Source organism: Meleagris gallopavo, chromosome 1 (genome assembly GCF_000146605.3).
Source record: "Meleagris gallopavo isolate NT-WF06-2002-E0010 breed Aviagen turkey brand Nicholas breeding stock chromosome 1, Turkey_5.1, whole genome shotgun sequence".
NCBI classification, from domain to species: Eukaryota; Metazoa; Chordata; class Aves; order Galliformes; family Phasianidae; genus Meleagris; species Meleagris gallopavo.
The window spans coordinates 51,134,365-51,160,371 of NC_015011.2; the positions used below are offsets into that span (position 1 = coordinate 51,134,365).

The 26,007-nt window shown below is 36.5% G+C and overlaps 1 protein-coding gene across 1 annotated transcript in view; it reads left to right on the forward strand.

Annotated features, from left to right (window-relative positions):
* Nucleotides 1–1,453: 1,453 nt before the first annotated feature.
* Nucleotides 1,454–26,007, forward strand: part of SLC41A2 (solute carrier family 41 member 2) — a 42,852-nt gene continuing 18,298 nt past the window's right edge. The window contains exons 1-7 of the mRNA XM_003202371.3: nucleotides 1,454–2,192; nucleotides 5,202–5,309; nucleotides 10,982–11,053; nucleotides 11,903–12,047; nucleotides 13,588–13,734; nucleotides 19,309–19,456; nucleotides 19,981–20,060. Of these exons, the coding sequence (XP_003202419.1) occupies nucleotides 1,638–2,192; nucleotides 5,202–5,309; nucleotides 10,982–11,053; nucleotides 11,903–12,047; nucleotides 13,588–13,734; nucleotides 19,309–19,456; nucleotides 19,981–20,060 (1,255 nt within the window). The 5' untranslated portion in view covers nucleotides 1,454–1,637. The remainder of the gene's footprint in view (nucleotides 2,193–5,201; nucleotides 5,310–10,981; nucleotides 11,054–11,902; nucleotides 12,048–13,587; nucleotides 13,735–19,308; nucleotides 19,457–19,980; nucleotides 20,061–26,007) is intronic.

Below are 26,007 nucleotides of genomic sequence, written 5' to 3' on the forward strand. Positions count from 1 at the left end.
AAAAGAAAAAAGAAAAAGAGTATAGGTTTGTTTAAATATTTTGAATGAGACTGTCAATGACTATGTTATGTTTTTTTCATAGCATCATAGAATGGCCTGGGTTGAAAAGGACCACAATGATCCCCTAGTTTCAACCCCCTGCTATGTGCAAGGTTGCCAACCACCAGACCAGGCTGCCCAGAGCCACATCCAGCCTGGCCTTGAATGCCTCCAGAGATGGGGCATCCACAACCTCCTTGGGCAACCTGGTCCAGTGCGTCACCACCCCCTGTGTGAAAAACTTCCTCCTAATATTTAACCTAAACCTCCCCTGTATCAGTTTAAAACCATTCCCCCTTGTCACTATCCCTTCACTATCCCTATCCACCCTCGTAAACAGCCGTTCCCCCTCCTGTTCATACACTCCCTTCAAGCACTGGAAGGCCACAATGAGGTCTCCCTGGAACCCTCTCTTCTCCCAGCTAAACAAGTTCAGTTCCCTCAGCCTTTCCTCATAGGAGAGGTGCTCCAGCCCTCTGATCATCTTAGTGGCCTCCTCTGGACCCGCTCCAAGAGCTCCACATTCTTCCTGTACTGGGGGCCCCAGGCCTGGACACAGTACTCCAGGTAGGACCTCACAAGAGCCGCTAACCTTATCACTCTCTATGATGACCTGTGGTGAAGTGAGGGTCTGCCTCTTCTCCCATGTGACTAGCAGTAGGATAGGAGGGAATGGCCTTGAGTTGCACCAGAGGAGGCTCAGGTTGGATATTAGGAAAAATATATGAAAGGATGGTCAGGCACTGGAACAAGATGCCCAGGGAGGTGGTGGAGTCACTGTCCCTGGTGGGGAGATATTGGTGGTAGGTGGACAGTTGGATGAGATGATCTATGAGGACTTTTTCAACCTTGGTGATTCTATGATTCTATATATAGTGTATTGAGCTTGTGGAATTGTGTCATTCAGCATCATTGTGGTGTAGTCTGCCCAACGTTTGTTTCTTTGGTTGCGCCAATGATTTTCTTGTATTTGTGGCATCCAGTAATAAAAACAGATCAACAAAATTTCAAGTCAAATAATGTTGTACTTTGAGTAAATTACTGTAACTATTATCACAACATGAAAGCTAAAGAAGAGGAAGGTAAAGTGACTGCTAATGGAGGAAATGTCAAATGACATGAGGTGCATGTTAAATATAAAAGATATAATTGGATTTGTATGACTTACTGAAAGCAAAACAAAGTGACCATGACTGGTGTTAATATTGATCAAATAATTGTAGTTTAGTCGTTATTAGACATCAGAATGTTATATATTTCAGGAAATATTTACAACCTACTCCTCATGCAAATTTGAATTAAAATCAGATTTTTAATGTCTTATTTATCCTAACTCCTTTTTTCCTCTTAATTTTAATTAAATGTAATATGCCATTACAATATATACCTTTTTTTTTCTTTTTTTTTTAGATCCAGACTTGTGTATGGAGTTGCTGAAGATGCGACATCCATGAAAAAAACTTTTTGCATTCAAGAAAGTATCATTTAAATGTATGTTTTAGAATTATCAAGTGTGGCACTTGATAACTCATCTACAAGATTTCTTCACTGACATCTGAAGAACAAAGTGCTTTTCCAACCTGTATTTCTGTAGCACTATGACTAACTGTAAAGGCAGATCTACCATCACCAAAACAAACAGCAAAGTTCATGACAGAGAAGGTTTTGTAAACTGGACCATAAGTCTTAGTACAATTCAGTCCGATAAATTTTTGAATCTGCTTTTGAGTATGGTTCCTGTTGTTTACCAAATAAACCAGGATGAAAGACACAAAAAAGTGAATGGTGTTTGGCAAGATGGATTACAACCAGCAGGACATAATTATAATATTAAATCTGACCAGCACGTGGAATATCATCACTTCTCAGAACAAACTTTTCATGGTAGTAATGGACACAGCCCTTCTAGCTGTAGCCCTAAATATGATGACTTTTCCAGTTATAATTACTGTGATGGAATGGACACTTCAGAAACAGATGCAATGTTGCAGGAAGACAACTTGTCTAGTGACAGTAATGAAGATATTATTGTGGAGGGGAGTAGAAAGCTACCCAAGGAATCTAGTAGTATTATGGCACTGCAGATACTTGTACCTTTTCTGCTAGCAGGATTTGGAACGGTTTCAGCTGGCATGGTTTTGGATATTGTACAGGTTGGTATTTGCTTTGGGAACTATATTTTTCACAGGTTATCTGTGTTATAATTTAACACATGGTATTGTAGATGCTTACAATAATGAGAAGTAATAAAGTGTGTGTGATTCTGCTATTATGAACTGCTTTCCCTTCCAGTTCATAATATTTTGTTTGGAGTGACTCAAGACTTGGTAAGTATTATCACAGCCACAGTGAACTGGTGGAAAAAAACTTACTTCTGCTTTAACTGAAGATAGAAATATAATGAGCATGAATCAGTTAAAAATTCTGGTCAGTAATAAATGTTCCTTTTGTGCTTCAGGTTTCTGCAGTTTCTCACATAATGTATAGATTTGATCCAAGATAATGAGTATCATATGTGAAAGCATGCCTAAAGTTCATACACTACGTGAAATTCTTCTGCAGTGAATTAGAGCTTTTTTAGATATCCAGGTGTGACTTTTTTTATGTAGTGTTAAGTATACTGAACACTTGGAATTACAAACATTATTGGTGTGAACAAGGCTGCAGAGTCACTTTCACCTTGAAATATAGTTGTGGTAGGTCCATAGAAGCAGACTGTCTTAATTCATGATAGCGGATTTAATTGATGATAGTTATTCAGGGCTAAGATACAATCAACTTTCTTTGAATTTTAAGTTTTACGTAAATAACCTTTTTAAAACCTGTTTTGAGTGTTGTATCAGTAAGATCCTACTGATATAGAACTTCTGTAGTTCTGGTTTTGTAGCTTAACATAGCTGTAGCATTTTAGTGAAGTTAAAAGCAAAAGTTTCCTACCAAATATTTCTTTGTGCAGTGACATTTGAAGAAAATTCTTGAGAAAGTAGCAGCTAAGGAAGGTTTATCAGATTAGCTTACTTTCTTGCTTTCTCTTTGCTTTTTTGGAGGCTATATTTGCTTTTATTTCTTACCTACTTTTATTTTTTCCCCAAAGTTGAAATTCGTTGTAAGCAAAAATCTAATAGATTCTCTCTTTCCATATGGGTAGTTTCAGAAAAAATATATTCAAACAGATCAAATATCCATGCTATTCAAAATGAAAAGGCAGTAGGAAAATTAATTTGCTTCTATTTTGTTTTGTTTCATTCTGTCTTGGGGTTTTCTTTAGCTATACTTAGAGTTAAAAAAAGTTCTCTTGAAGGAGGAGTAAGAAGTGGCCATTTTTTAAAACTTTTTGTTAACTGCCCTGAAATGGCACATTGAACTATGATCTATGAGGGTCCTATCCAACAGGAATTACTCTGCTCTATTCTGTTTTTTGTTACCCAAAAACTTGAGAGAGAAAATAAAGCTTGGTCTTAAATCAATTACAATGGAAAGACACTTCATGCGTCAAGAAAAAGGAAAATTATAATTGACAAGCAAACTTTACTGCTTCCTTACCCTGTTTTGCATCAGTCTTGTGCTTTGCTTGTGCCAATCTTACTCTTTTTGCGGATGCTTTGTTCACATTGTTAATATGTGGTTTACGTCACGATACAGCTTAATGATCAGCCAAAAGAGGCAGCTGTGCCTACCGCCACTGTTGGCTTCCAACCCAATGTTTCCCAATGCCTTTCTTCTCTGAAAGGGACAGAAGTGCTATTTTGGTGTTTCGGTTTTTTTAGCTGTTCTTTGATCTGGATTGAGATAATACTTTCTTTTATTATCATCTTTTTTTCCTTCTGCATTACTTCCAATCATTATTGGTTTCCCAGTCCAGCACTGTGAGTGAGAGAGAGAGGGCACAAAGTCAAAAATAATTGGCCAATGTTACCTTTTTCCACCCGAAGCTAAGCATGAAACCATAATGTCAGTAAAGCAGGGAAGCGTGAAAGAATACATTGTGAAAACAAAAATTTAAGGAAGACAAAGAATTCAAAGCTCTTTGAAACCATTTCATAGCTACTCTTTTTCAGTAGTAAATATATAGGTAACTTCATCCATAGAAAATTCTCCGATCTTGTTTGCATTTGAAAATTGAATCCTTTTTTAATTAAAATCATATTTTAAATTGCTGCAAATCCCTGAATACAAAGATGATTTTAAAATGATATTTAAAATTTAAAATATTAAAATGATATATTAAAGTTTTGTTAGTTGAGTTGAAGTTTCTGTGATTAGAAATTAAATACATCAATAGACAGGCATATGAAGTAGCACAGCTACTGTGCTGAGAAGTCAGCACACACAATAATGTTGGAGAGTTTGTCTTGGTTTGCTTTATAAAGTCTGGGTTTTGGAAATCTGTATTCTTCTAAATTTCTCACAAGTAAAAGAGTTAAGAGACAATTTTTCATGTACAGGCTCTGTTCAGTAACTTATTCCTAGCTGCTTTTTCAGATGAGGTTTCTAGAGAGCTGCAAGAGATGAGATGAAAATACTGCTATAAATTAAGAGCAGTCATAGCACCCAGTACTATTTTGAAATTTTAAAAACCTTGAAATTAATGACATCTCTTTTTAACTAGGGTTTTTTTGTTGTTATTTTTGGTTTTGTTTTTTTTTTTTTATAAGCCTAAGTTCTAGCATCCTGCTAGTATAAAGTAAATGTTATTAATGTTTTTTTTATTTTGGTGATGACTTTGATGTAGTAGTATTAGTGCAATTTAAGTGGCCAAAATTAATATGCTTAATCAAACAGAAATTATATGCATAAAAGAGATTAAGTACCTAAACTCTTCTCAGAGAGAGTAAAGTAAATACTGATAAAACAGGAAGAATAATTTTATAGTGACCTATAATTAATCTCTATTTTAAATATGCAGAGAAAGTGCAATAGTGGAGATTTTGTATCGCTTGCTTTTCATATTCTGGTCTTTGAAGTAGTGGTATGCAGGCGCAATTCTATATTAACTAGATGGATAGCAACTCTTGCCTTAAAGACTTTTGGGTCTAATCTTAAAAGATCGATTTTTTAGAGACCTAAATTATGAGTTACAGATTTTTTGACACTACTTTTAAGATGGTCCAAAGGGCATTTTTCAACTGATTTTTTTTTTTCTCACTGTATCCTTTAAATAGCACTGGGATGTATTCAAGAATGTTACTGAAGTTTTTATCTTGGTTCCTGCTCTTCTTGGTCTCAAAGGAAATTTGGAAATGACCTTGGCATCCAGGCTGTCAACTGCAGTAAGTAACTTTCTCTTCAGATAAGTGTTGTAAATTCCTGAAAACAGATCTTTGGAATGCTAGTGTTTTATGTTTATAGCTTAATCTGGCTTTTGCAGGAGCTGTTTAATCTGTTATTAAATTGACAGTGTTAAAAAGGCAAGCCTCTTCCAATCACCACACATCAAAATTTTACTTCTTTGGTCTCTTCTAAGCCATCATTCAGAACAGTATAGTAGATCATTGAGATTTATGTGTGTATTCTGCAGGGTTGTCTGATGTCTCTGACTTTGGTGGGGTTTCAATATGCTAACATGCAGATTTTGCATATTTTGAACATGTTTTTCCATGGCCCTCTTAACACTGAAATGAAGCTACTCCAGACCTTTGTTGATCAAACTGGAAGGTTTGGTTTTATTAACCTTCTAGCTAAATAATTTTATGCTTTTTTTCATCTTTCTTTTTATTGTTAGTGTTGCAAGATAACTATTTTTTTTATATCTTCTTTTGTATGTGTCATAGTTCTTTTCTACATCTCAAGAGATGTTCTGTACCTTCAATTTTTTTAGCCTAAACAGGCCAGACTGCCTTAGCATATGTATTTTTCTGTGTGTGGGAGTAGCTATTGTGAACAGCGTTCTAATTATGTGGCTAAACTATTTCTAGTGCCTGAATTATGTATTTCTGTACGACCCCACCTTTGTAGTACCTCTCCTTTGTAAGATAAGCTTTCCATTTTCCATCAAGGCCACCTTCTCTCTGCCTGTTCCTTCTTGCATGAATCTTTGTAGAAAATGCTTGGACAAAGGTGTATATAACTCCAGATGAGACCTCATTGAGCACTGTAAAATAACACTTCCATATTTCTCTGTACAATTGCTCTTGAAACTTTCCTGTTTATATCTACTTATTCTTCTAGTAATGTCAATCTGGGACCTCATAGTTACTTTGCAATCAATTACTGTGTGCTAGTATTTCTTCTTTTGTGTTATTTCCAGTTGTCACTCCCATCTTCTGGCAGAAACATTGTTAGTTTGTAAGTGCATGACCTTGCACTTGTACTGTTGAATATCATCACTTTTGATGTAATCCTCAAGGTCATCCAGTTTCTGTATAATATTAAAATGCTTCGTATTGACAAGGCCTCTCACCATTCTGTAATTAATAAATTTCATTATCACGTTATACTGAATTACTGCCCAAATGCACACTGTGATGGACATAACCGTAGCAATCCAGTGAAGATTTCCTTGTGCTTATTCTAGAAACTGATGAATTTTGCCCCATACACCTTCTTTTATAAAGAAGAATCGATGTTTTGTTGTAGTCTTCGCTATTCAGTCTTGTTTTTTCTTTGATTTTAATGCTTACTTTTCAGTGTATTCTTATCATTTCTTAAAAATAATTTCTTTAAACCTTACTGCCTTTACTGTCACACATTAATAGGTTTGTCTTCTACTTTACTCTTTTTTTGTGTTTCCTTTTTGCTAAATTTGCTCCTGACTGCTGTACGTCATGGCCTCAGAATTGAAAATGTTTGTATTGCATAGTGAAAAATGTATCCAGGGAAGTCCATTATCTACCAGTGACTTACAGAAAACTTATAAAGAAGTTCAGAGTCAGCTGAACATCTTGAATAGTCCACTATTTGGTACAGTTAATGGGATAATTAATTCTTTGCCTCAGTTACAACCCATGACCTTTGTCAGATCATGACTCCAACACCTATTCTCCAGGCCATTAAGTGCAAGATTTTCCCATTATTATCAATGCCATTTGTGATCTTCATAGCTCTCATCATACACTTGGAAAAAGGTCACACAGACCCTTTTTCTGTACTGGGAAATCAGTTCATATCATCTATCAATTGTTACCAAACTGACAGGAGTTGGTCTTCCTCACACAGAGAAAATTGACACTGGAGTTTCTACAATACTGGATGCATTCTCAGTGGTTAACTAAAATGGACACTATGGGGTTCATTCCCCTTTCCCTAATCCTGAATGGAATGGAAATCTTATCTCATAATCTGTGTGATAATATAATCTGCAGGTGTCTTAAGTATGATTTTTTTCAGAGCCAATTTGGCCATTTGAGGCACAAAACCCATAAGAACAGCCCAATATGAAGGGGCTTAGTTTGAGGAGTATTGCCAGTATCACATGGCAGTGCTATTCAGTCTCACCAAAACGTAAGTCAGTTGATGCTTCAGTTGGTTTTATTCAAGCATATCATGAAAGGCTTCCTCTTACATCAAAGCAAACATTTTTCATGTCTATCTTGACCAAGCCAGGTTAGCCAGCTCTGTTAACAGTCTGCCAACATAAAGGTTGATTAACTGACCAAGAAGAGACTGGAAAAGCATACATTTCTTCAGACAATGCAGTGTCGCACGTGGGAACTTTGATTTCCTTGGCATTGCCTGATGACACAATCACTGAACCATGTAGAACCACATAAGAGTTTAAACTCATGATCAGTTGCATTGGTTACTCTGCCTTCCCCAGTTTTTGAGAAGAGGTGCAATATTGTACTGTATCATTCCTTCTGAAAAGTTTAATCAAACAGCTTGCTACTGGACCTGTAATTTACATGTCAGTTCTCTGAAATTATTCTGACTTTTGCACATTTCACATTGATTTAATTGACTCTGACTCTCTTCAGCCATCCCATCCTTGCTCCTGTTATCCTCATCCTAAGTGAAAACTGAAGGAACATATTAATACAAGGCATATCTAAGCAGTTATTTGCAGGCAGTTGTATGATTAATCTTCTCTCCTAAATTTGCCAAAGCCAGCTCCCCACCAGGTACACCCTAAACGCAAGACTGTGCCCCGTGAATAAGATTCCTAGCATGACTTCAGTGTTGGAGATAATTCTTGCTCAGCTAGCTTTTAATTGCATATGAATTTGTATTTGAGTCTATGTTTTTGGAGTTGTAAACTAATTATTTTCTCTTATCAGTAGTACCTCTGGTTTTAAGTTTTACCTGATCACCTACCTTCATCTTCTTGCTCAAATTCCTGCTTTAGCTGTTTGCTACGGATCATTCCAGTTTGGAATCAGTCATTTCACTGTCTCAAGACTATGGTTTCAATCAACTTCAGGGTATAGCTTGTACTTGTCTTTGGCATTAGTGTGGATGTAAAGAGTTTTCTCTTAACTCCTTGAAAAGTGTATGAGGTATACACAGGTCAACTGCCTGCTCAAGTATGATATTTACATGATATGTTTTGTATTCTTCAGCACTGTTTTGGCTTTTTTTGAGTCATTCTCATCTTCTCTGTTCACACTGTTGCCTTTTCTCCTTATTACTTCTCCCTTTTTAAGAGGAAGTAAAGAAAAAAACACCAAACCCCCTCATCCAGACATCCCTGTAAACTTTATGCACAATCTCATTTTTACTGTGTGCAATCAGGCTAGCAATGTGGCTTTACAAGCCTTTTGTTTGGGTTTGTGTATTCCACAGTATCTCAATAAACTTTACCTCACTTAATAGAAATCTGCAGCTGAAAGGGGTCCTCCTACTTTCCTTCTTCCTCTCAAATCCAAAGAGTATTTCTGCCACCATGGGTGGATCAGATCATTTAGAAGGAAAAAAAGTAAAACTTTTCACTACACAAAAGAGAATGTTTTCCATCAATCTCTGCTTGACATGCGAGTTGATGTGAACTCACTTGTGGAACTGGTGGATCTGGCTGAAGAACGACAAATGTGTAGCCAGTGGTAGGGGAAAGAAGAACTGCACCTTCTGCTAGCAGCTCACTTTTGGATTGGATTGGCTATTTCGCAAGATTACTGTTTTAACAGGTTTTTTGGATACTTTTTAAATGCTTCTTCAAAGAACAACAACAACAACAAAATAATGAAGCTCTCCATTGTCTGTCATTTAATTCATTTATTGTATATATTTAAAAAGAATACAAAGGTGATTCACAGAATCACAGAATGGCCCTGGATGGAAGGGAGCTCAAAGATTATCAAGATCCAACCCCCCCTGCCACAGGCAGGGCCACCTACCTTCCCATCTAATACTAGACCAGGCTGCCCAGGGCCCCATCCAGACTGGCCTTGAGCACCTCCAGGGACAGGGCATCCACAACCTCTCTGGGCAGCCTGTTCCAGCACCTCACCACTCTCATAGTAAAGAACTTCCCCCTGACATTCAACTTAAATCTTCCCTCCCTCAACTTAAAGCCATTTCCCTTTGTCCTGCCATTTTCTACCCTTGTAAAGAGTCATAAAATGGCCTGGGTTGAAAAGGACCATAATGACCATCTAGTTTCAACCCCCCTGATATGTGCAGAGTCGCCAGTCACTAGACCAGGTTGCCCAGAGCCACATCTAGCCTGGGATGAGAGAGTTGACTCCCTTCCTGTTTGTGGGCTCCCTTCAGGTACTGAAAGGCTGCAATGAGGTCACCCCGCGGCCTTCTTTTCTCCAGGCTGAACAAGCCCAGCTCCCTCAGCCTGTCTTCATAGGGGAGGTGCTCCAGTCCCCTGATCATCTTTGTGGCTCTCCTCTGGACCTTCTCCGACAGCTCCCTGTCTTTCTTGTAATGGGGGCCCCAGACCTGGACACAGTACTTCAGATGGGTGCTCACAAGGGCAGAGTAAAGAGGGACTATCACCTCCCTATGGAGCTTTGACTGTATTTCAAACACCATAAAATAATGACAGTGCAGATTGAGATAGTGTCTTATTTCATTTCCCTTTTTTAAGATGGTGTTTTTTTAATGCTTTGTTCTGCGCAACTGATTAATATCACAAATGGAATGAAATGGAACAGAAGTAAAACCAATGAGAAATTATCAGAAGAGGAAAAAAATATGTATCAAGACCTATAAAGAAATATAAGGTACTTTAAAAATTAGGATTCTGTGAACAACACCACTGCAGCTTATGCTAAAAATATTAAAAACTTAGTTCAAGAAGGAAGTTATTTTAAATGTTGTCATATTGCAGTGGTACTTGCTATCTTTAGAGTTTTCCTTTAATTCAAAACATAAATGCAGGTATGAAATGCTGGAGTAAAAATATGTGCATACTTTTTTGTCAGAATAATTAATTTACTGTCTTTCCAGCAATTGTGTTTCAATTGGACCTATATCATTAAAGCATCGTAAGTCTCTAGCTGTGCTGTATAAATGAAAAATTAGAATACTAAAGGCAATGAGATGTGGTCTATCATCTTCTCTAATCACTTCCAATGCCTCTATACAAGTATTTCTATTGCAGTCAATTAACATACTCCCACGAGAGTGCTGTGCTCATACACTGTATTCCTGTGCAGTTTTTGATTGGCTTATGCAATTTAAAGGCCACAGAAACAAGCTTAGCCTATGGTGATTGAACACTGAGAACTTTCCCTTTCAGCCACTGATCTAATCACTAGTGGTGCCTGGACATTCCTGGAACACAAGGCAGCTAGTGTACCTTGCACAATAAGCTAATGTTAAACAAGCTAGCATGTAAAGCTGCACTGAGCTTAGCTACTTTTGTATAGATCGTTTAAATACAATTTTAAATCAACAGGAATGTTTAACTTGAAAAAGCACAGCGCAGTTTTAGTTTCAAAATGTCTCTTTTTGCAATGAGAGTTGAATTGTTTGTGGGTTTCTGCTTTGTTAGTGAATTTTCAAAGTAATATAATTTTAAACCCAAATGTCTGAAATTCTCTTACGATTTTGACAGGTAAATATTGGAAAAATGGATTCTCCCATTGAGAAATGGAACTTAATAATTGGCAACTTGGCCTTAAAACAGGTAAATGTAATTGATTTTTTTGATTTTTAGCTTTTTTAAGTAAATGAAGTTATTTAAAAAGCCCATCACAAATGTGGACACAGACAGTGTTAACAGGAAACAAATTCTACTTATACTTAAGTCTCATACTTAATGTGCAATGTTTTTGTTACTGATCTTCTTTAGTGCTGCGTAGTTCTATAAAGCAATAGAAACTTATATTTATCACAAGAAAAGGTAAAGTATTCTTTGGGCCTGCAGCAAGAGTACTTCCTTTTAATTTTTTTGAAAACACATTTCTAAGGAATTTGACCTCCCAAATATTTTCAATGCTGTATTTTCATTGGATGCAACGTTTAAAGAATATGTGACGGAGTTTTTGGGTAATAAGCAATATTTTAAATAGTTTGTTCATTTGAGGAAAGGAGTGTTTGGTCTCCAAAGCAACTACTTCTTAATCTTAAGAACTATTTCATGTGCTGTGTTATAAAGCAACATACTCAAGAATAAGTGAAAAGTTTATGCTGTGACTTCATTGTTTTAAGTGGCTTAGGAACCTCTTTGAAGCATTTCATCTTTTGATCCTTGTAATTCCTCAGCTCTTTTCCCTAATCTGACTTCTGTTATTCTTCAGTCTGTGAACTGTGGTTAAAGCCTTTCCTGTTAGCATGAGATTCTTCTTCTTGGTCAGCTAGAGTTATCATTGTCTCCACAAAGTAGATGAGTGGAGCATGCTCCCTTTACAGCTTGCAAATAAATGTGGAGGAAAGAATAACAGAAAATCATTCTGCAATCCTCTTAAGACTATCAACTATTTTAGGAGTCACTTATCACTAAGAAACAATTGTTTTCCTTCTTTTATTTTTCCAGGTTCAGGCAACAGTAGTTGGTTTTCTGGCAGCAGTGGCAGCAGTTATATTGGGCTGGATTCCAGAAGGCAAATACAGCTTCAGTCATTCAATCCTTCTGTGTTCTAGCAGTGTAGCAACTGCATTCATAGCTTCTCTTTTACAAGGTAAAAGAAGTATATATGTTACTTTTTATAGCTTTTTAATTCTCTGTGCATGCTGAGTGTATATTATGCTGCTGTTCATTAAGAAACTAAGTCCAATAGGGTCTAAAACATCTCAAACACAGTTACAGGTAGGATATCCTTTTGCACTTTCCATATAAGCCTGAATATTGCATACATCTGTCATATTCTTTCAAAAAGATTTGATTTTCTGTCCTCCTTTGCATGTTTAAAACAAAACATATGTCTTTTAGATTTTAGATTTTAGAGTGAAGAATTTGTTTTCCCCTACTTTCTGTATTCAGTGATGTACAAAGTTTATTCTTAATGCTAAACAGGTAGGACATATTTGTAATTAAGATCAAGTGAGCTTGGATTTTAGTTCAGCTGAATCCAAACTTCCTGTTGATCCACGCTTATATATTATCTTGTGCTCTGCTTTGTTTCTGAAGTGAACAATTTGGTTTGCTCTGTGAAGGCTTTGGGTCAAGTTAAAGTCCCCTTCTTCAAACAGCATCAATACATCTGTCCTGAGCCACGCAGTGTGATGGATTTAAACTTCTCTTGCCAATTGTCAGGAAATATTTAACCATAGAGGGCAGTACTTAGAGGACGCAAAGGGTGAAAAAGGAGCAACTCTACCTTTGAAATATTCTTAAAAAAATACAGTATCAGAAGTCTTAGTAAATCAAGTAAAATATGTTGCTTCCTTTTTATTAAATTGACTTCCTTATTTATGCAAAAATTATGAAATTATTAAGGTTATGCATTCAATTAAGAGCTTACACTTTTTTTTTAGTAACTACAAAGCCATTGAATTTGATCATGCTACAGAATTAAGAGCAGCAGGAGAACTGGGGAACATTAATGTGTTTTTTCCCTTTCTCATATATAAGGTGGACATGAAAATAGACTTTTGGTGTTGTCTGGTGATGGGTTTGCACAGGAAATTACTATCTGAACATCAAGCTCCTGTGCATGAAGCAGGCACTTTGGACATCTGATAGGATCATTTCAGTCCTGTTGAGAATTTCTTGGCATGTGATTCTCTAGGCAGTTTCTCTGAAAGTGAGCTCCTAATTTAGCCTGCAGTAAATAATGCTACTCGCTAAAATAGATGAAAATTGTAATATCAATTTTTCACAATTTCAGACACATGGATATTTAATCTAATGTTGTTTTCAGGGTAGAGGCATTAAAATTTCAATCATCTAAAGTTAATGGGATGTAGAAGTAATATGCTGAGTGTTTTTTCTTCAGGGAATGGTTGATATACAATTTCAGTCTTGCTAATTCTAATCGTAAGCTAAATAATACATTATACAGATGGTTCTTGATTTTTTGGTGCATGCTTAGTGTCATTTTCTTTTTAAATCTAACTTAATTTTTTAAAATGACTAAAACTTAAAACAGTAGTCAGTCAAGTGGGAGGGACAAAAGCAAAGACTTAATTACTAGGTTTCCAATTGCCATTATCTTGAAATTTCCTAAGTGATTACAACAGTAGATACCACTACTGTACTTTCTTCTTTCTTGAATCTAGGAATAATAATGGTTGGAGTTATTGTTGGATCAAAGAAGACTGGTATTAATCCTGACAACGTTGCCACTCCTATAGCAGCAAGCTTTGGAGATCTTATCACTCTTGCTATTCTAGCATGGATAAGTCAGGGTCTTTATACTTGCCTCGGTGAGTATGTTCCTAGGTTTACTTATCCCTAGAAGCCTCTTTTGTTTGGGACTGGTAGGGATAAGGCAGGGAGGGAGAATCCAGTTTTCTTGCATGCCCACTGTGTCAATTATTTACTTCCCAGAGCCCTGTTGAATTGTCCCTTTGCACTGAAGGTGTTGAACTGTCTTGATCTTTATGATTCAAATTTGTGCACTTCGTAATTAGTGCGCATTGTACGTATTGCATAACATTAGGACACCTTCTGACACATTGCTACGTACTTACATAGCCAGGGGAAAGGAATTTCGCACAGAGGAACGCGTCCTTCTGTCCGTGTTCCCCGTTCCAGCAGCGGGCGGAGTTGCCGCTAGGGGGCGCTCCAGGCTCGCCCTTGGCACCTTGTCACTCGTGCTCACGGAGGGACTTCGTTTAACGCCTATTCTCCTTACAGAGCGTGCCGTGAACACATGCGCGTATCTATCAAGTCTTCTTATGCGTAGATTGAGAAGACAAAGCGTGCTCTTCCCATTATTGTTTTCAGATTCCTAGTTTTTGCTTTGAAGTAGAATCATAGAATCATTAAGGTTGGAAAACACCTCTAAGACCATCCAGTCCAACTGTCAGCCCATCCCCACCATGCCCACTGACCATGTCCCTCAGTGCCACATCCACACGGTTTTGGAACACCTTGACTCCACCACCTTCCTGGGCAGCCTGTGCCAGTGCATCACCACTCTTTCTGAGAAGAAGTGTTTCCTAATATCAAACCTAAATGTGGTGCAACTTGAGGCCATTCCCTCTGATCCCATCACTGTTACCTCAGAGAAGAGGCTAACCCCTACCTCACCACAGCCTCCTTTCAGCTTACTGTAGAGAGCGATGATGTCTCCCCTGAACCTCCTCTTCTCCTGGCTGACCAATCCCAGAATCAGTGTACTTCTAATTCATATCTAATTCCTACCAGAGGCTGCATTATTTTCAGTGGCACCACACTGGGCAGTAAATTGCAGTAGATACCTGCATAAGGAATAAATATTGTGCATCTGAGTTCTCCAGACAAGATTGATGGCTGTCGGTGTTTACTGAGGGGATGGGGGCTTAAAATAATTGAAGATCAGTAAGGACTTGGTTGGGAACCTTTTCCTTTCTCTCCTTTCTCCTTCTTTATTTATTCAGCTCAACTTTATTGAAGAACTGTTGAGTATTTTTAGGATTTATATTTCTCTAGTAGATGTCACAAACTCCATAGCAGAGCCACCAGAGCAGACTGAGCAGGATTACATCTCCCATGTAAAAATCTACCAGCTAAACATTACAAAGTTATCAAAAGTGGAGATAAATGAGCCCTAACAGGGGACTCAGTTATTCCATTTCCCCTTTTCCAGCTACTGTAGAATAATTTTTTTATTTCTCTGTGAATTGAATATGACTGGGATGCATCTGGAGGTTACAGTCTCCTAAGATTTTTGTAGTAAGCTGTTCTACCAGTAGAGTGTCCCATAGCTAAAGGAAAGTCCTGCATGCTGTTTCTAAGAGTTGGATTGAGCTGAGTAGTTTCTCTGGTCTTGCAGGGAGCTGGATTCTAGCATAGCTTACTTGTGACAGTTTCTGTGATATGTTTCTAAACTATTAATTGCTTCTATGGTTCTACTTTTAGATACACTTAATAGATGAGATGTATAATTTAAAGTTAAATTAAGGAACAGCTGCCTTGGCTTGAATTTTACGTCTTCTTTCCCTTAAAAACTAGGTAAATTTTAGTTGTGTAGTCTAAAACGGGTAAATTGATTAATATGTATACCTGATTTTTTCCTCTTTAGCAGTATGAGCATGGCTGATAGCCTATCATTCATCATTCTCTCTAGTACTTTTTAACCAGGGAATCCTAATAGAGTGCTAGTATATTATCATAACAGAAGTTTGTAGGATTTTTGTTGCTGTTGTTTTGTTTTGTTTTGTTTAAATCTAATCTCTGGACTTGAGCTTGAACATCTCTCACTCCTGAGAACCAATCTTTGGCTTGTATTCTTTTCAGGAAGGGACTTAGGAGTCTTGTAACACTGGGTAGCTTTTATAATCTGGTCTATGTCTGTTTCCATTCAAAGGTGTCAGGTATAAATTTTTCTCTGTATTTTTCTCCATGATAAAATTGAGACATTTGTACATAGTAAAATATGTACAAACACTAAAATAAGGCCAAAAAAAATAACTCCTCTCACTTGATGTCTCAGAGGAAATTTATACTATTGCCGAGTAGTCTTGACAGCCCTCTCTTACGTATGTAAAAAACACTTGGTTTTTTTTTGCATTTTCTTTCTTATTGTTTTTAATATCACTGAACACTTTTTAAAAATTACTATAAAACATATATTCACCCTCTTGAAAGTTCATCTAACTTTTGCTTTCCTCACTGTAGATTGAAAAGCTGTCGTATAGATATGCATTTCTTTTTTTCATGTAGCTGCTGTTGTTGAGTTCACCTAGTGAAAAGGGTTGAAAATCAGCCATGAGTTAATTGCATTTCCTAAGGGTTGTAAACCTTCCATTTCTTCTGACTGTTTGTTGATTTCTGAAATAGTACAATCCTGCTGCATTGCACATGTAAATTGCATTTATTTTGGTCATAGTTCACGAATCATTGTACACTGAAAACTGTCTTCTGCTTTTTTATTTTTTTCCACGCCTTATAAAACATTTCTGTGGCAGGATGATACATTTGTACATACATTTTTATTTTACATAATTTATTTAAAAGCTGCTTATTAAGTAGCTCTTGGTTACTAATCATTGTACATTTGCTGGAATGGTTTCTCTTTTATCTTTGTGCTTTTTTTCTTTTTATTTCCCAGAAGAAGGAGTTATACAACATAGTTGATTAGAAGAATGCTTATTTTTAGTGTACTTGTTCAAGTAATTCTTGAACAAGCTCTCAAGGCTTAGAGACTGATGCTGATAGTTAAATATTCTCCCTTTTCTCATGAACATGTTTTAACAAGTTCTTTACACTGTTAATACCATGCTTTTGTGAACTTTAATTTCCTATGTTGGTAAAAATCCTTTCATAAAAGTACAGTGGGCAAGTGTACAAGTGAGACCTTCAAAAACTGGTGAATAATTGGGATAAGGCTCAACACTACATCTCTATTCTGCTGCTAAGTGTTTTTTGTTTCTTTGTTTGTTTTGCAACAGAGGATCCTATCTTAGAACTATTTTCTCATTCTGACCTTTCAATCAGTTACTGTGGCTCCGGTGTATGTAAATGCCTCTATTTGGGTACATATGAGAACAGACAAAGAGGGAGAAAATGAATAAGTAACAGGAACATAACATCTCTTAAAAGGAGAAAAAGAGGGAAGTATCAAAGGTTTAAGAAAATAGGTATAAAATAAATGATGCCTTTCCATGTGACCAACTGCAGTATACGCAGGGATCTTTCTTTGTTTCAAATGGAGGGAAGAATCATAGAATCATAGAATTGCTCAGGTTGGAAAAGACCTTAAAGATCATCAAGTCCAACCACAACCCAACCATACTACCCTAACTCTAACAACCCTCTGCTAAATGCATTTACCTGTGCAGTAAGCAGCGGTCCACATGACAGAAAGTTCAAGAACTTTGTATGAATACTTTTTTTCTTCTTTTTTATTGTTTGACAGAACAAAAGTATCATGTGTATGTTCTTTTGAGTTAGAGTTTTTTACATTAGGCCCATCTCTTTGCTTATAGAAAGAGAAGAAAAGACTGAAAAAAAGGCACTACAAAGGAAGGATATAATATATTGTAAAATAGCTAGAAAAAGAATGGAAAAATTACTTCTGTTTTGGGCTTTGTCTCTTTCTCATTCTGATACCTTTCTCCTTTTAGCTTACACAGTGATAGGAATCTTAGTCTCTTGTGCCAGCTCTGCTGCAGAGGTTGTTACCAGTCAATGCAGAAGGATAGTAACATCTAAAAATACTGCAGTGTTTCAGAAGTAATTTTAGCTGTTATCCCTCCCTCCACCAAGATAACATCAAAGTAGTAATTGCTTGAATTTGCAAGCTTTGTAATAAGCCATAATGCTTGGGTGGGAATATGTTTATATATACTGGGTATTTGTCTTTGTTGAAGAGTTTATGTGTTCTACATCTCAGAATCACAGAATCATAGAACGGCTTGGGTTGGAAGGGATCTCAAGGATCATGAATCTCCAAACCCCCTGCCACACGCAGGGCCACCAACCTCCTCATCTAATACTAGACCAGGCTGCCCAGGGCCCCATCCAGTCTGGCCTTGAACACCTCCAGGGACGGGGCATCCTCAACCTCTCTGGACAGCCTGTTCCAGCACGTCACAGCACCTCACTCTCATAGTAAAGAACTTCCCCCTGACATTCAACCTAAATCTTCCCTCTCTCAATGTAAAACCATTTCCCCTGTCCTGCTGTTATCTACCCTTTCAAAGAGTTGACTCCTCTCCTGTTTATATGCTCCCTTCAAGTATTGGAAGGCCACAATGAGGTCACCCCGCAGCCTTCTGTTCTCCAGGCTGAACAAGCCCAGCTCCTTCAGCCTGTCTTTGTAGGGGAGGTGCTCCAGCCCTCTGATCATCTTTGTGGCTCTCCTCTGGACCTTCTCCAACAGCTCCCTGTCTTTCTTGTATTGGGGGCTCAATATTACTTCAAATAAAAACACCACTACTTCAGCCTGTTAATCTAAAATATATTTTGCATTGAGTTGTCTAAATTCTGAAAATGTAGACAAAATGTGTTTAATATTAAATACACTGCCACATTTCTCATAAAATAATATATGCAAAAAAGAGGTGTTTTTACGAACTGTGTATATATTTGTCATGAAGATAAATTTTCTGTTGCTTACCACACTGTTGAATTAGGAAGTTCTGGATCACTGTGATGGCTTTTGAGTGGAGGGGACTCTAAGACTGAACTAAGTTGAAAAATTTATTACTCTTTCTGTGGAGAAAGCTCTCTGCATTATTAGTTCTGTTTTATGATGGTACTCAGTTAATGGTATTTCTGTTTGTGTTTCTATGAAATATTATGCTGTTCCGATGGATGGGTGCAGGCAGTGGAATTGTGGCTGTGTATTTCCAGTCTTGCAGACGGATTATAAAGCAACTGAACTACCGATAAAAATGTTTCAATATTACACCTTGTGCTTGCATCATTTTAGATGTGCTGTGTTGGGGAAGGTTAGCGTATTATCTGTACTTTGGCAAGAAGGAGGTTTACATATGCTGTGAATTTGTATATTAAAAAAATATATTTTTTCAATATGTTCAGTTCCTTTTTTTTTTAGTAGACGTGTAACAAAATAATGTTTTATATTCCACATCTTTATTGCATTTTTATCATTAAGCATCAAACAGAAACGTTCTTCAAAGGTTCCTACTTTGCACAGATAGTTTTGTCCTTGATGGGATGGATGAAAGTGATCACATAAGGTAGATGTTATACCAACCATATCGTTTGATGCAGTAGTGAAAACAGTAGTGATAAAGACTATTAAAATTTCTAAACTGCTTGATGTAGAATACAACTTATACTATGTCTGGAGAGCAAAACATTTATTTTTCTGTATTATTTTTCAGAAACATATTACTATGTATCTCCTTTGGTTGGTGCCTTTTTTTTGGCTCTGACTCCTATGGGGATTGTCATAGCTGCCAAACACCCAGCTACTAGAACTGTTCTCCATTCAGGATGGGAGCCTGTTATAACTGCCATGATTATAAGCAGGTGAGTCTGTTTGTTGTGGTTTGCCTTGTTGGCTCTCCTCTGTCTCCATATATCTAGTTTAACTTTGCTTAAAAGAAACATTTAAGGAGCCTCTAGAATATGGGAGCTAATCTTCCAAAAATTAGGAAGTTACGTAGTTAAGTCATGGTTTGGAACAAGTGGAGAAGGTAACAAAATGCTATGGAAATGGTTCAGCAGAAGTGTGTCATATCTAATGAAGGAAATGGTGAACTATTCAACTCTTGCAGCTTCTTATCAAAACTGTGATTTAGTTAAATGAAAGCTATGAATCTTAAAAGATGAGCGATTGCATGAAATTCTGTTGTCTTTGTTATAAAATAGTCAGTTGTAATGTTTAAGCCAGTAACTGTAGCACGTTAATGAGGTTGACCAGTAAATAAGGTTAGTAAGATAAACTGAGAAGAAAATTGCGATATTACAAGGATGAGATTACTAAAATAGTTTTGTAATAATGACTAATGTGTCTGTTGGCCTTATTCTAAATATTGTACTTTGTCTTTCAGTATTGGTGGCCTTATTCTGGACACAACTGTATCTGATCCAAACTTGGTTGGAATTGTTGTTTATACCCCGGTAATCAATGGTAAGACCATGGCAGGACTGTATAATTCAATATAGCAATTGATGCACCTTTGTTTGATAAAAGTCTGTTACAGTAAATGTTTGTTATGCAAATTAGGATCTGCTATATTCATTGCAATTCTTGATTTTGATGTCAACAATTGTTAATTTGAACTCCCAAGGAGAGCTTCTTGATCCTATTTACAACTATTAAAGTATTAAATGTAAGAAATAGAAACCTAAAGTGTGCATTAAGAAACCATGAAAATGTAAGTAGAGGTATAAACAAGTATTACCAAATATAATATTGAAACTGTTTTGACCGAGGAAAACGTAAATAAAATTTTATTTCAAAGGATTTCCTTTTGGACATTCAGGAGCAAATTTTCAAAAGAGTATTTTAATATTTACTTGCAACGTATGTAGGTGTAAGAGCTGACAGATACTACAGGCAAATAAATAGATTTCTAAAGAAATATTTGTATCGGTTCCTATGTTTGTGGTGGACTTTCCAGTTGTGAGAATGTGTTGACGATAATTTACTCCATGAATTAGAATTTGAACATGTAATGTTAACATCAAGGCAAATTCTGTATGAATATCTAATATCTTATTAGACTTAGTCTGAATGTTTTATGAAAATGCATATTTTTCAAATGTTTTTACATCAACATCACATGATTGATATGTAATTAGCTTGCAGTAATTATAATAGCCAGATATCTTTCCACTATACTGCTGCCTGGCTGTTCTTATCCTCTTTTGTATTTCTTTATTTGATTTTGTACGTTATTTTGCACTTTAATGCGTTGCTATTTTTAAAAACCATTTCTCCATTTATCGAGATGTTTCCAACTTCTGATTTTGGCTTACAGAGTGCTTTGACTTAGCTTAGCTTAGCCTTTGCAAATTCTCTAGGGGCACTTTTTTCTAAGGTATCAATTAAATAAATTATAATCACTAATTTTGCTCACCATCTTTGATAACAGAATGTTAATATTAATGATGAGTTATCGTTTTGAAACACATTGCCCACTGTGTAACTAATTGCCAGAGGTTGCTAATATAAATGTGGCATGGGGCAGCATCAAAATATCTTGCTAACCTTTATTGCAGTCAAGAATTAGTTTATCTGTTTCTGTGCCCATTAGGCAAGCTGTTTTGTTAAAGGAGGAAATTGTGTTACTTTGATGGAAGCAAGTTTTTGGCAAATTCATGTTAGCTCTTGTTTTACCACTTTTATGTCTTCTCAACGCTTACAAATTGTCTATTTAGTAATTTGTTCCAGTACTTGTCTAGGAATAAATTTCAGTGACATGCAGATTCCCCAGGTGATATTTTTTTGGCCCTTAGAGATACATTTTCTGTTTTCCCTATTACAGCCCTCTGGTATTTGCTAACCTCCAAGATAATCAGTTTGCAAAAATGTTCACTGATAATTCATGGATTGTTCATCTGGCTCTCTAAGGACACTCTAAACTTAAATTGAATTTATCCTCAGACACTACAGACTTAATATGAACAAGTTTGTGATCAGGCATCACCATTTCTTACAAAGACAGGATACAAAAGGAATCATGTATTTCTATCTTCCATAAAACATGTTGCTTGTTCTTCCTTCCCATTACGGTCCTATATTTCCTTTTTTTCTGTTTTTGTATTAAATATGAAGCATTTCAATATTATCACTTTTGTTCCTTGCTGACTGTAGATTGATTTTTACTCTTTAGTTTTTATGCTCCCTTGCTTGCACCTGTCCTTTATATTCATTTAAAATTAGAAGTATTTGCATTTTACTTTTTTTTTGTTTTGTTTTGATTTCCAGATATCTAAAGAGCAGAGCAACTGTGTTGATCTTCAGCTTTTACTGCTTTACATCTGAAAGTTTTCTCATAATAGTCCTCTTTGGTTACTTCCTCTTTAGTTACTCCATAGATTAACTTCCATATAGAAGAGGATCCTGTTTTCTTGTTAGTCAGGTGTACTCAAAGCTCTTACCAGTGGTCCTGCTTTCTTAGATGATATCCATTGATTACAAATGCAAGCAACTGTCTAGCAATTGTTTTGTACTGTTTTCCATCAGACTTCTATCTGTGCTCCAGTACAGTATCAGAATAGTTCTGGATTTCCTCCATAGACTTGCTTGTTCTAGTCTTGCTGCCTACAATGCATACAGATCTCAAGGACTCAGGCCTTTCTCAAGGCCTCATGCTCCTTCCAAATGTTGCAGTGATGATGTTCTTTTACCTTACAGCAGTAATGGACTGCTGCTGTAAGTGGAATTCTGTATCCTGTTCAAGGTTGGCTTCTTTCACAGAAATTGGCTGTGAAACCTGAGTTGCCTGCATGTTTATATTTTACCTTTTTACAATTTTTAGCTAATGATTAGACTTAAGTAAATAATTTTAACTGCTAGGAGTGACAGCTTGCTATAAACATACTTCTGGAGAAAATGTTAGATGTCCCATTTTATTTCTTATTTTCTTTCATAAGTTAATAAATGGAATTAAGGCAATAGTACATACGTTCTTTTGAACTGTCTTGAGAGAAAATGAACTAGCCAAATGCTCTGGATGATTAGCTGGCAGGTCAAAAGATTCTTGAAGAATTAGGCAGGTGGAAAGAGGAAAAGCTGGGGCTACTGCAGCAGACTTGTAGCTGTAGCAGTTCCACAGTGGTTCTCTGCTGATTCCTGTGGTTATTGCACCACCCCTATTCTAAATGCTGAATTTTTATAGATGTGTTGTGTTTCAAGGCTGCTCAGCCTTTGACATTTGCTCTCCTGGACTGCTGCGCAATGCCTGAGAATATTATTTTCCGGGCCATAAGAGGTGCCTTATTCCATGGCTCATTTGGGTTTTTCACACTTGTTACACATAAAGCTGTCTTTTCCCAGTTCTCAAGGTTTAAATGTCTTCAGTAAGTAGTAATGTCTGGACCATCAGCTAGTTGTTTATTGTCTTGTGTCCGTATATTTGAGGTTCTTTGCTATTATCTCAGACTGTAACAACAGAAACCTAATCTTACAGTTAAAAAAGCGTATCTGTTGACACTCATTTACTAACCTAAAAGGTGTGCTAGGCCACTTAATAGATGACTTTTAAAATATTAATGTTGCTGAAAGCTTTCTCTATGAATGCTTTCCTGTCCTTGGAATTCTTGTAAGCATAAGCAGTGAAAGTTGCTGAAGGGTTTTCCTCTCAAAAAGCTTTTGAGGTACATTTTTCCTTCTCCTTTAGAGACTGTTGCTCCTATTTTATAGGGAAACCTGAAGGGAAAATTTTAATCTATTGGGATTATGCCAGCCAAAATTTGAGGATAATATAAATTTAACGGTGATCTCAAACTGTCACTGGTATTTTCAGTGCCAGTTGTTGGGTGTCTTGAAATCCTGGACAGTATGGCCTGCACTGCAGGTGTTAGACTTCCTGTGTGTGCCATTGAATGACTTTTGACATGGTCCTATTTAAGTGGTTTGAGTATTCTTAGATGTGGGACAAGTCACTTTCATCACATATGGTTTGGAACCATGTATCTTTTGGTTTAAGAAATATTGGTCTGGAATTTGAACAACCTCAAAGGCTCCTACTCCTATTAACAATAACTACAAATATTTGCCAAGGATATTAAATAGTTCTTAAGCAGACAGACATTTTATAGTGAACTTTACTGCTGCTGGGCAGAAGTATTTTACAACCATTTTTCCATTTTTCCCTTGTTAAACACATTTCTTGAGATGAATAATTATTTTTAATTCTGTAGTTGGCTGGGTTAAATTGTAACTCTGCTTTCTGAAAATAAATAAATCATTTTGTGGTTTTAGCCATCATGATACTTGCAGTTCTAGCTGAGGCTTAGATGTGTGTTTGATGTAGTGTAGTTATGAAGAACAGAACTACACCCAGTATGGCTGTGCTTCAGCCTAGATACCAAAAGTTGATCTTAATGTTTTCCAATGGATGAGAAGGTTAAAATTTGCAGATCTTCTCACAGCATCACAGTATGTCAAATTTGGCTCAGGAACTGCAATTTGCAAGTAACTGAGTTCCTTTTTTGCAGGAAAAAGATAGTACTTTAAACAATTACATGCTTCAGAATAATCAGAAGAAATGAACTAAGGTGCAGTTACTAGATAAAGCCACTTCCTTTTTCATATTCCTTCTATGCTTGTACAAAACACTGTGAGAGTTACTGCATAATAACCAACATTTCAGTAGATCTCACTCCACTTTTATGCATTTTGTAGAATGGAGGTTCTGCAGATCGATTCCAAATATGCCTGAAAATCAGAACCACTTTGTAGGCTTCAAATAAAAAAACTTGCATTTACGTATGGTTTGAAACAAGACTCTTTAAGGGTAACACCAACTGCTTATAATATTTCCTGCTCTTTGGCTGCACAAATTACAAGAGCATTTGATATGGGGAGGAAATGAATGAAGATCAAGGAATATTAAAAACATGTATGAGAAAATTTTACACAAAACTTATTGAGTGTCAGTTAGCTTGGAGATGAAAGTTAAGCTTATGTAATATATTCCCCAAATTATACTTTTTAATTGTACAATTAGTAGGAAAATTGAATGAGTTTCAGGCTTTCCAGAGATCTTTTCCTGTAAGTTATGAGAATGTGGAAAGAAAACACACAGAAATCACTCCTCCTCAAAAAATAAAATTTATTTTTTCAGTTACTTTATGTATTTTGCTCTGTTATAAGATGGTTGTACTCTCAGCTTTCATACAACAAAGAAATACTTTGATTAGAAGCCAATCATTGTCTTAGTTGAGTTTCTGAAAATTTCCTCTGCAAATTACAAAGATATTAACATACCTTTATGGTATTAAAGCAAATTGGCTGAGTAGCACAGTAGCTTTTATCTTGAATTGGAAAGCATGTAAGAGTCTTACAACACACCTATACTGAATGAGAACTTAATAGTTCAGTCCTTATTTTGGTATGAAAAAGGAGAAGGATTTTGATTCTGCATATTTAATTCTGATTCATTACTAGGTGACAGTTCTACTCCTTTTTAGTTGCTAGTCTGTACAAGCAAACCTTCACAATCTATGCTGTAATAGATGTGAGTTCTTTCTTTTAAGTATTTTTACATTTACATATAATACTTAATAGTTAAATATTATACATTTTTTACAAGATTTCAGTAATGATTAGTTCCCACATCACAACTAGATCCAAAATATTTTCATTTTTTGACAGTCAAGGAACACTTTAAAAATTATGCATAGGAAAGAAATTATTTATGAGCTGAATCATACAAATACCATTCAGTTTTAAAATGTAATGGTTTGCATGGGTAAGGTTGTCTTTTAGGCTTCTCTTAAAAATGAGCCTATGAGTCCCCCAGCACTCACCAGTGCTAAGGGGAAACATCACTTCCTTCCACCTAATGATGATGCTGTTCCTAAAGCAGGTCAGAATACCACTGTCTGCCTTTGCCATGAAGACGCATTGCTGGGTCATGGTTGACTTCTTGCCCTCCAGTACCCCAGGTCCTTCTCTACACAGCTGCTTTCCAGATAGTTGACTCCCAGCCTGTTCTGGTGCGTGGGCTTGATCATCCCCAGATGCAGGGGGGACTTTGCATATCCTCTTGTTGAACTTCCTATCAGTCCAATTCTCCAGCCTGTCCAAGTCCCTCCGAATGGCAGCACTGCCTTCTGGTGTATCAGCCACTCCTCCTAGTTTTCCCAATGTTACCCAAAGGATGAAGTATAATGTATGTGGAAAAAAAATCACACAAAAAAAAAAACAACACAAAAAAACCCCCAGCAATCTGGTGTATTACGTAGAACATTAGATGATCTGAGATTAGGATGCATCAGCAACATTGGTCCTGCTTCCTTTAACTTATCTTTTTTTACCTGTAAAACACTAATGTGGGTAAAGAGAGACAGATCTTCTTTGAAATACTCTTTAAGATCCATTGATTTTAATGTCCTATTAGACA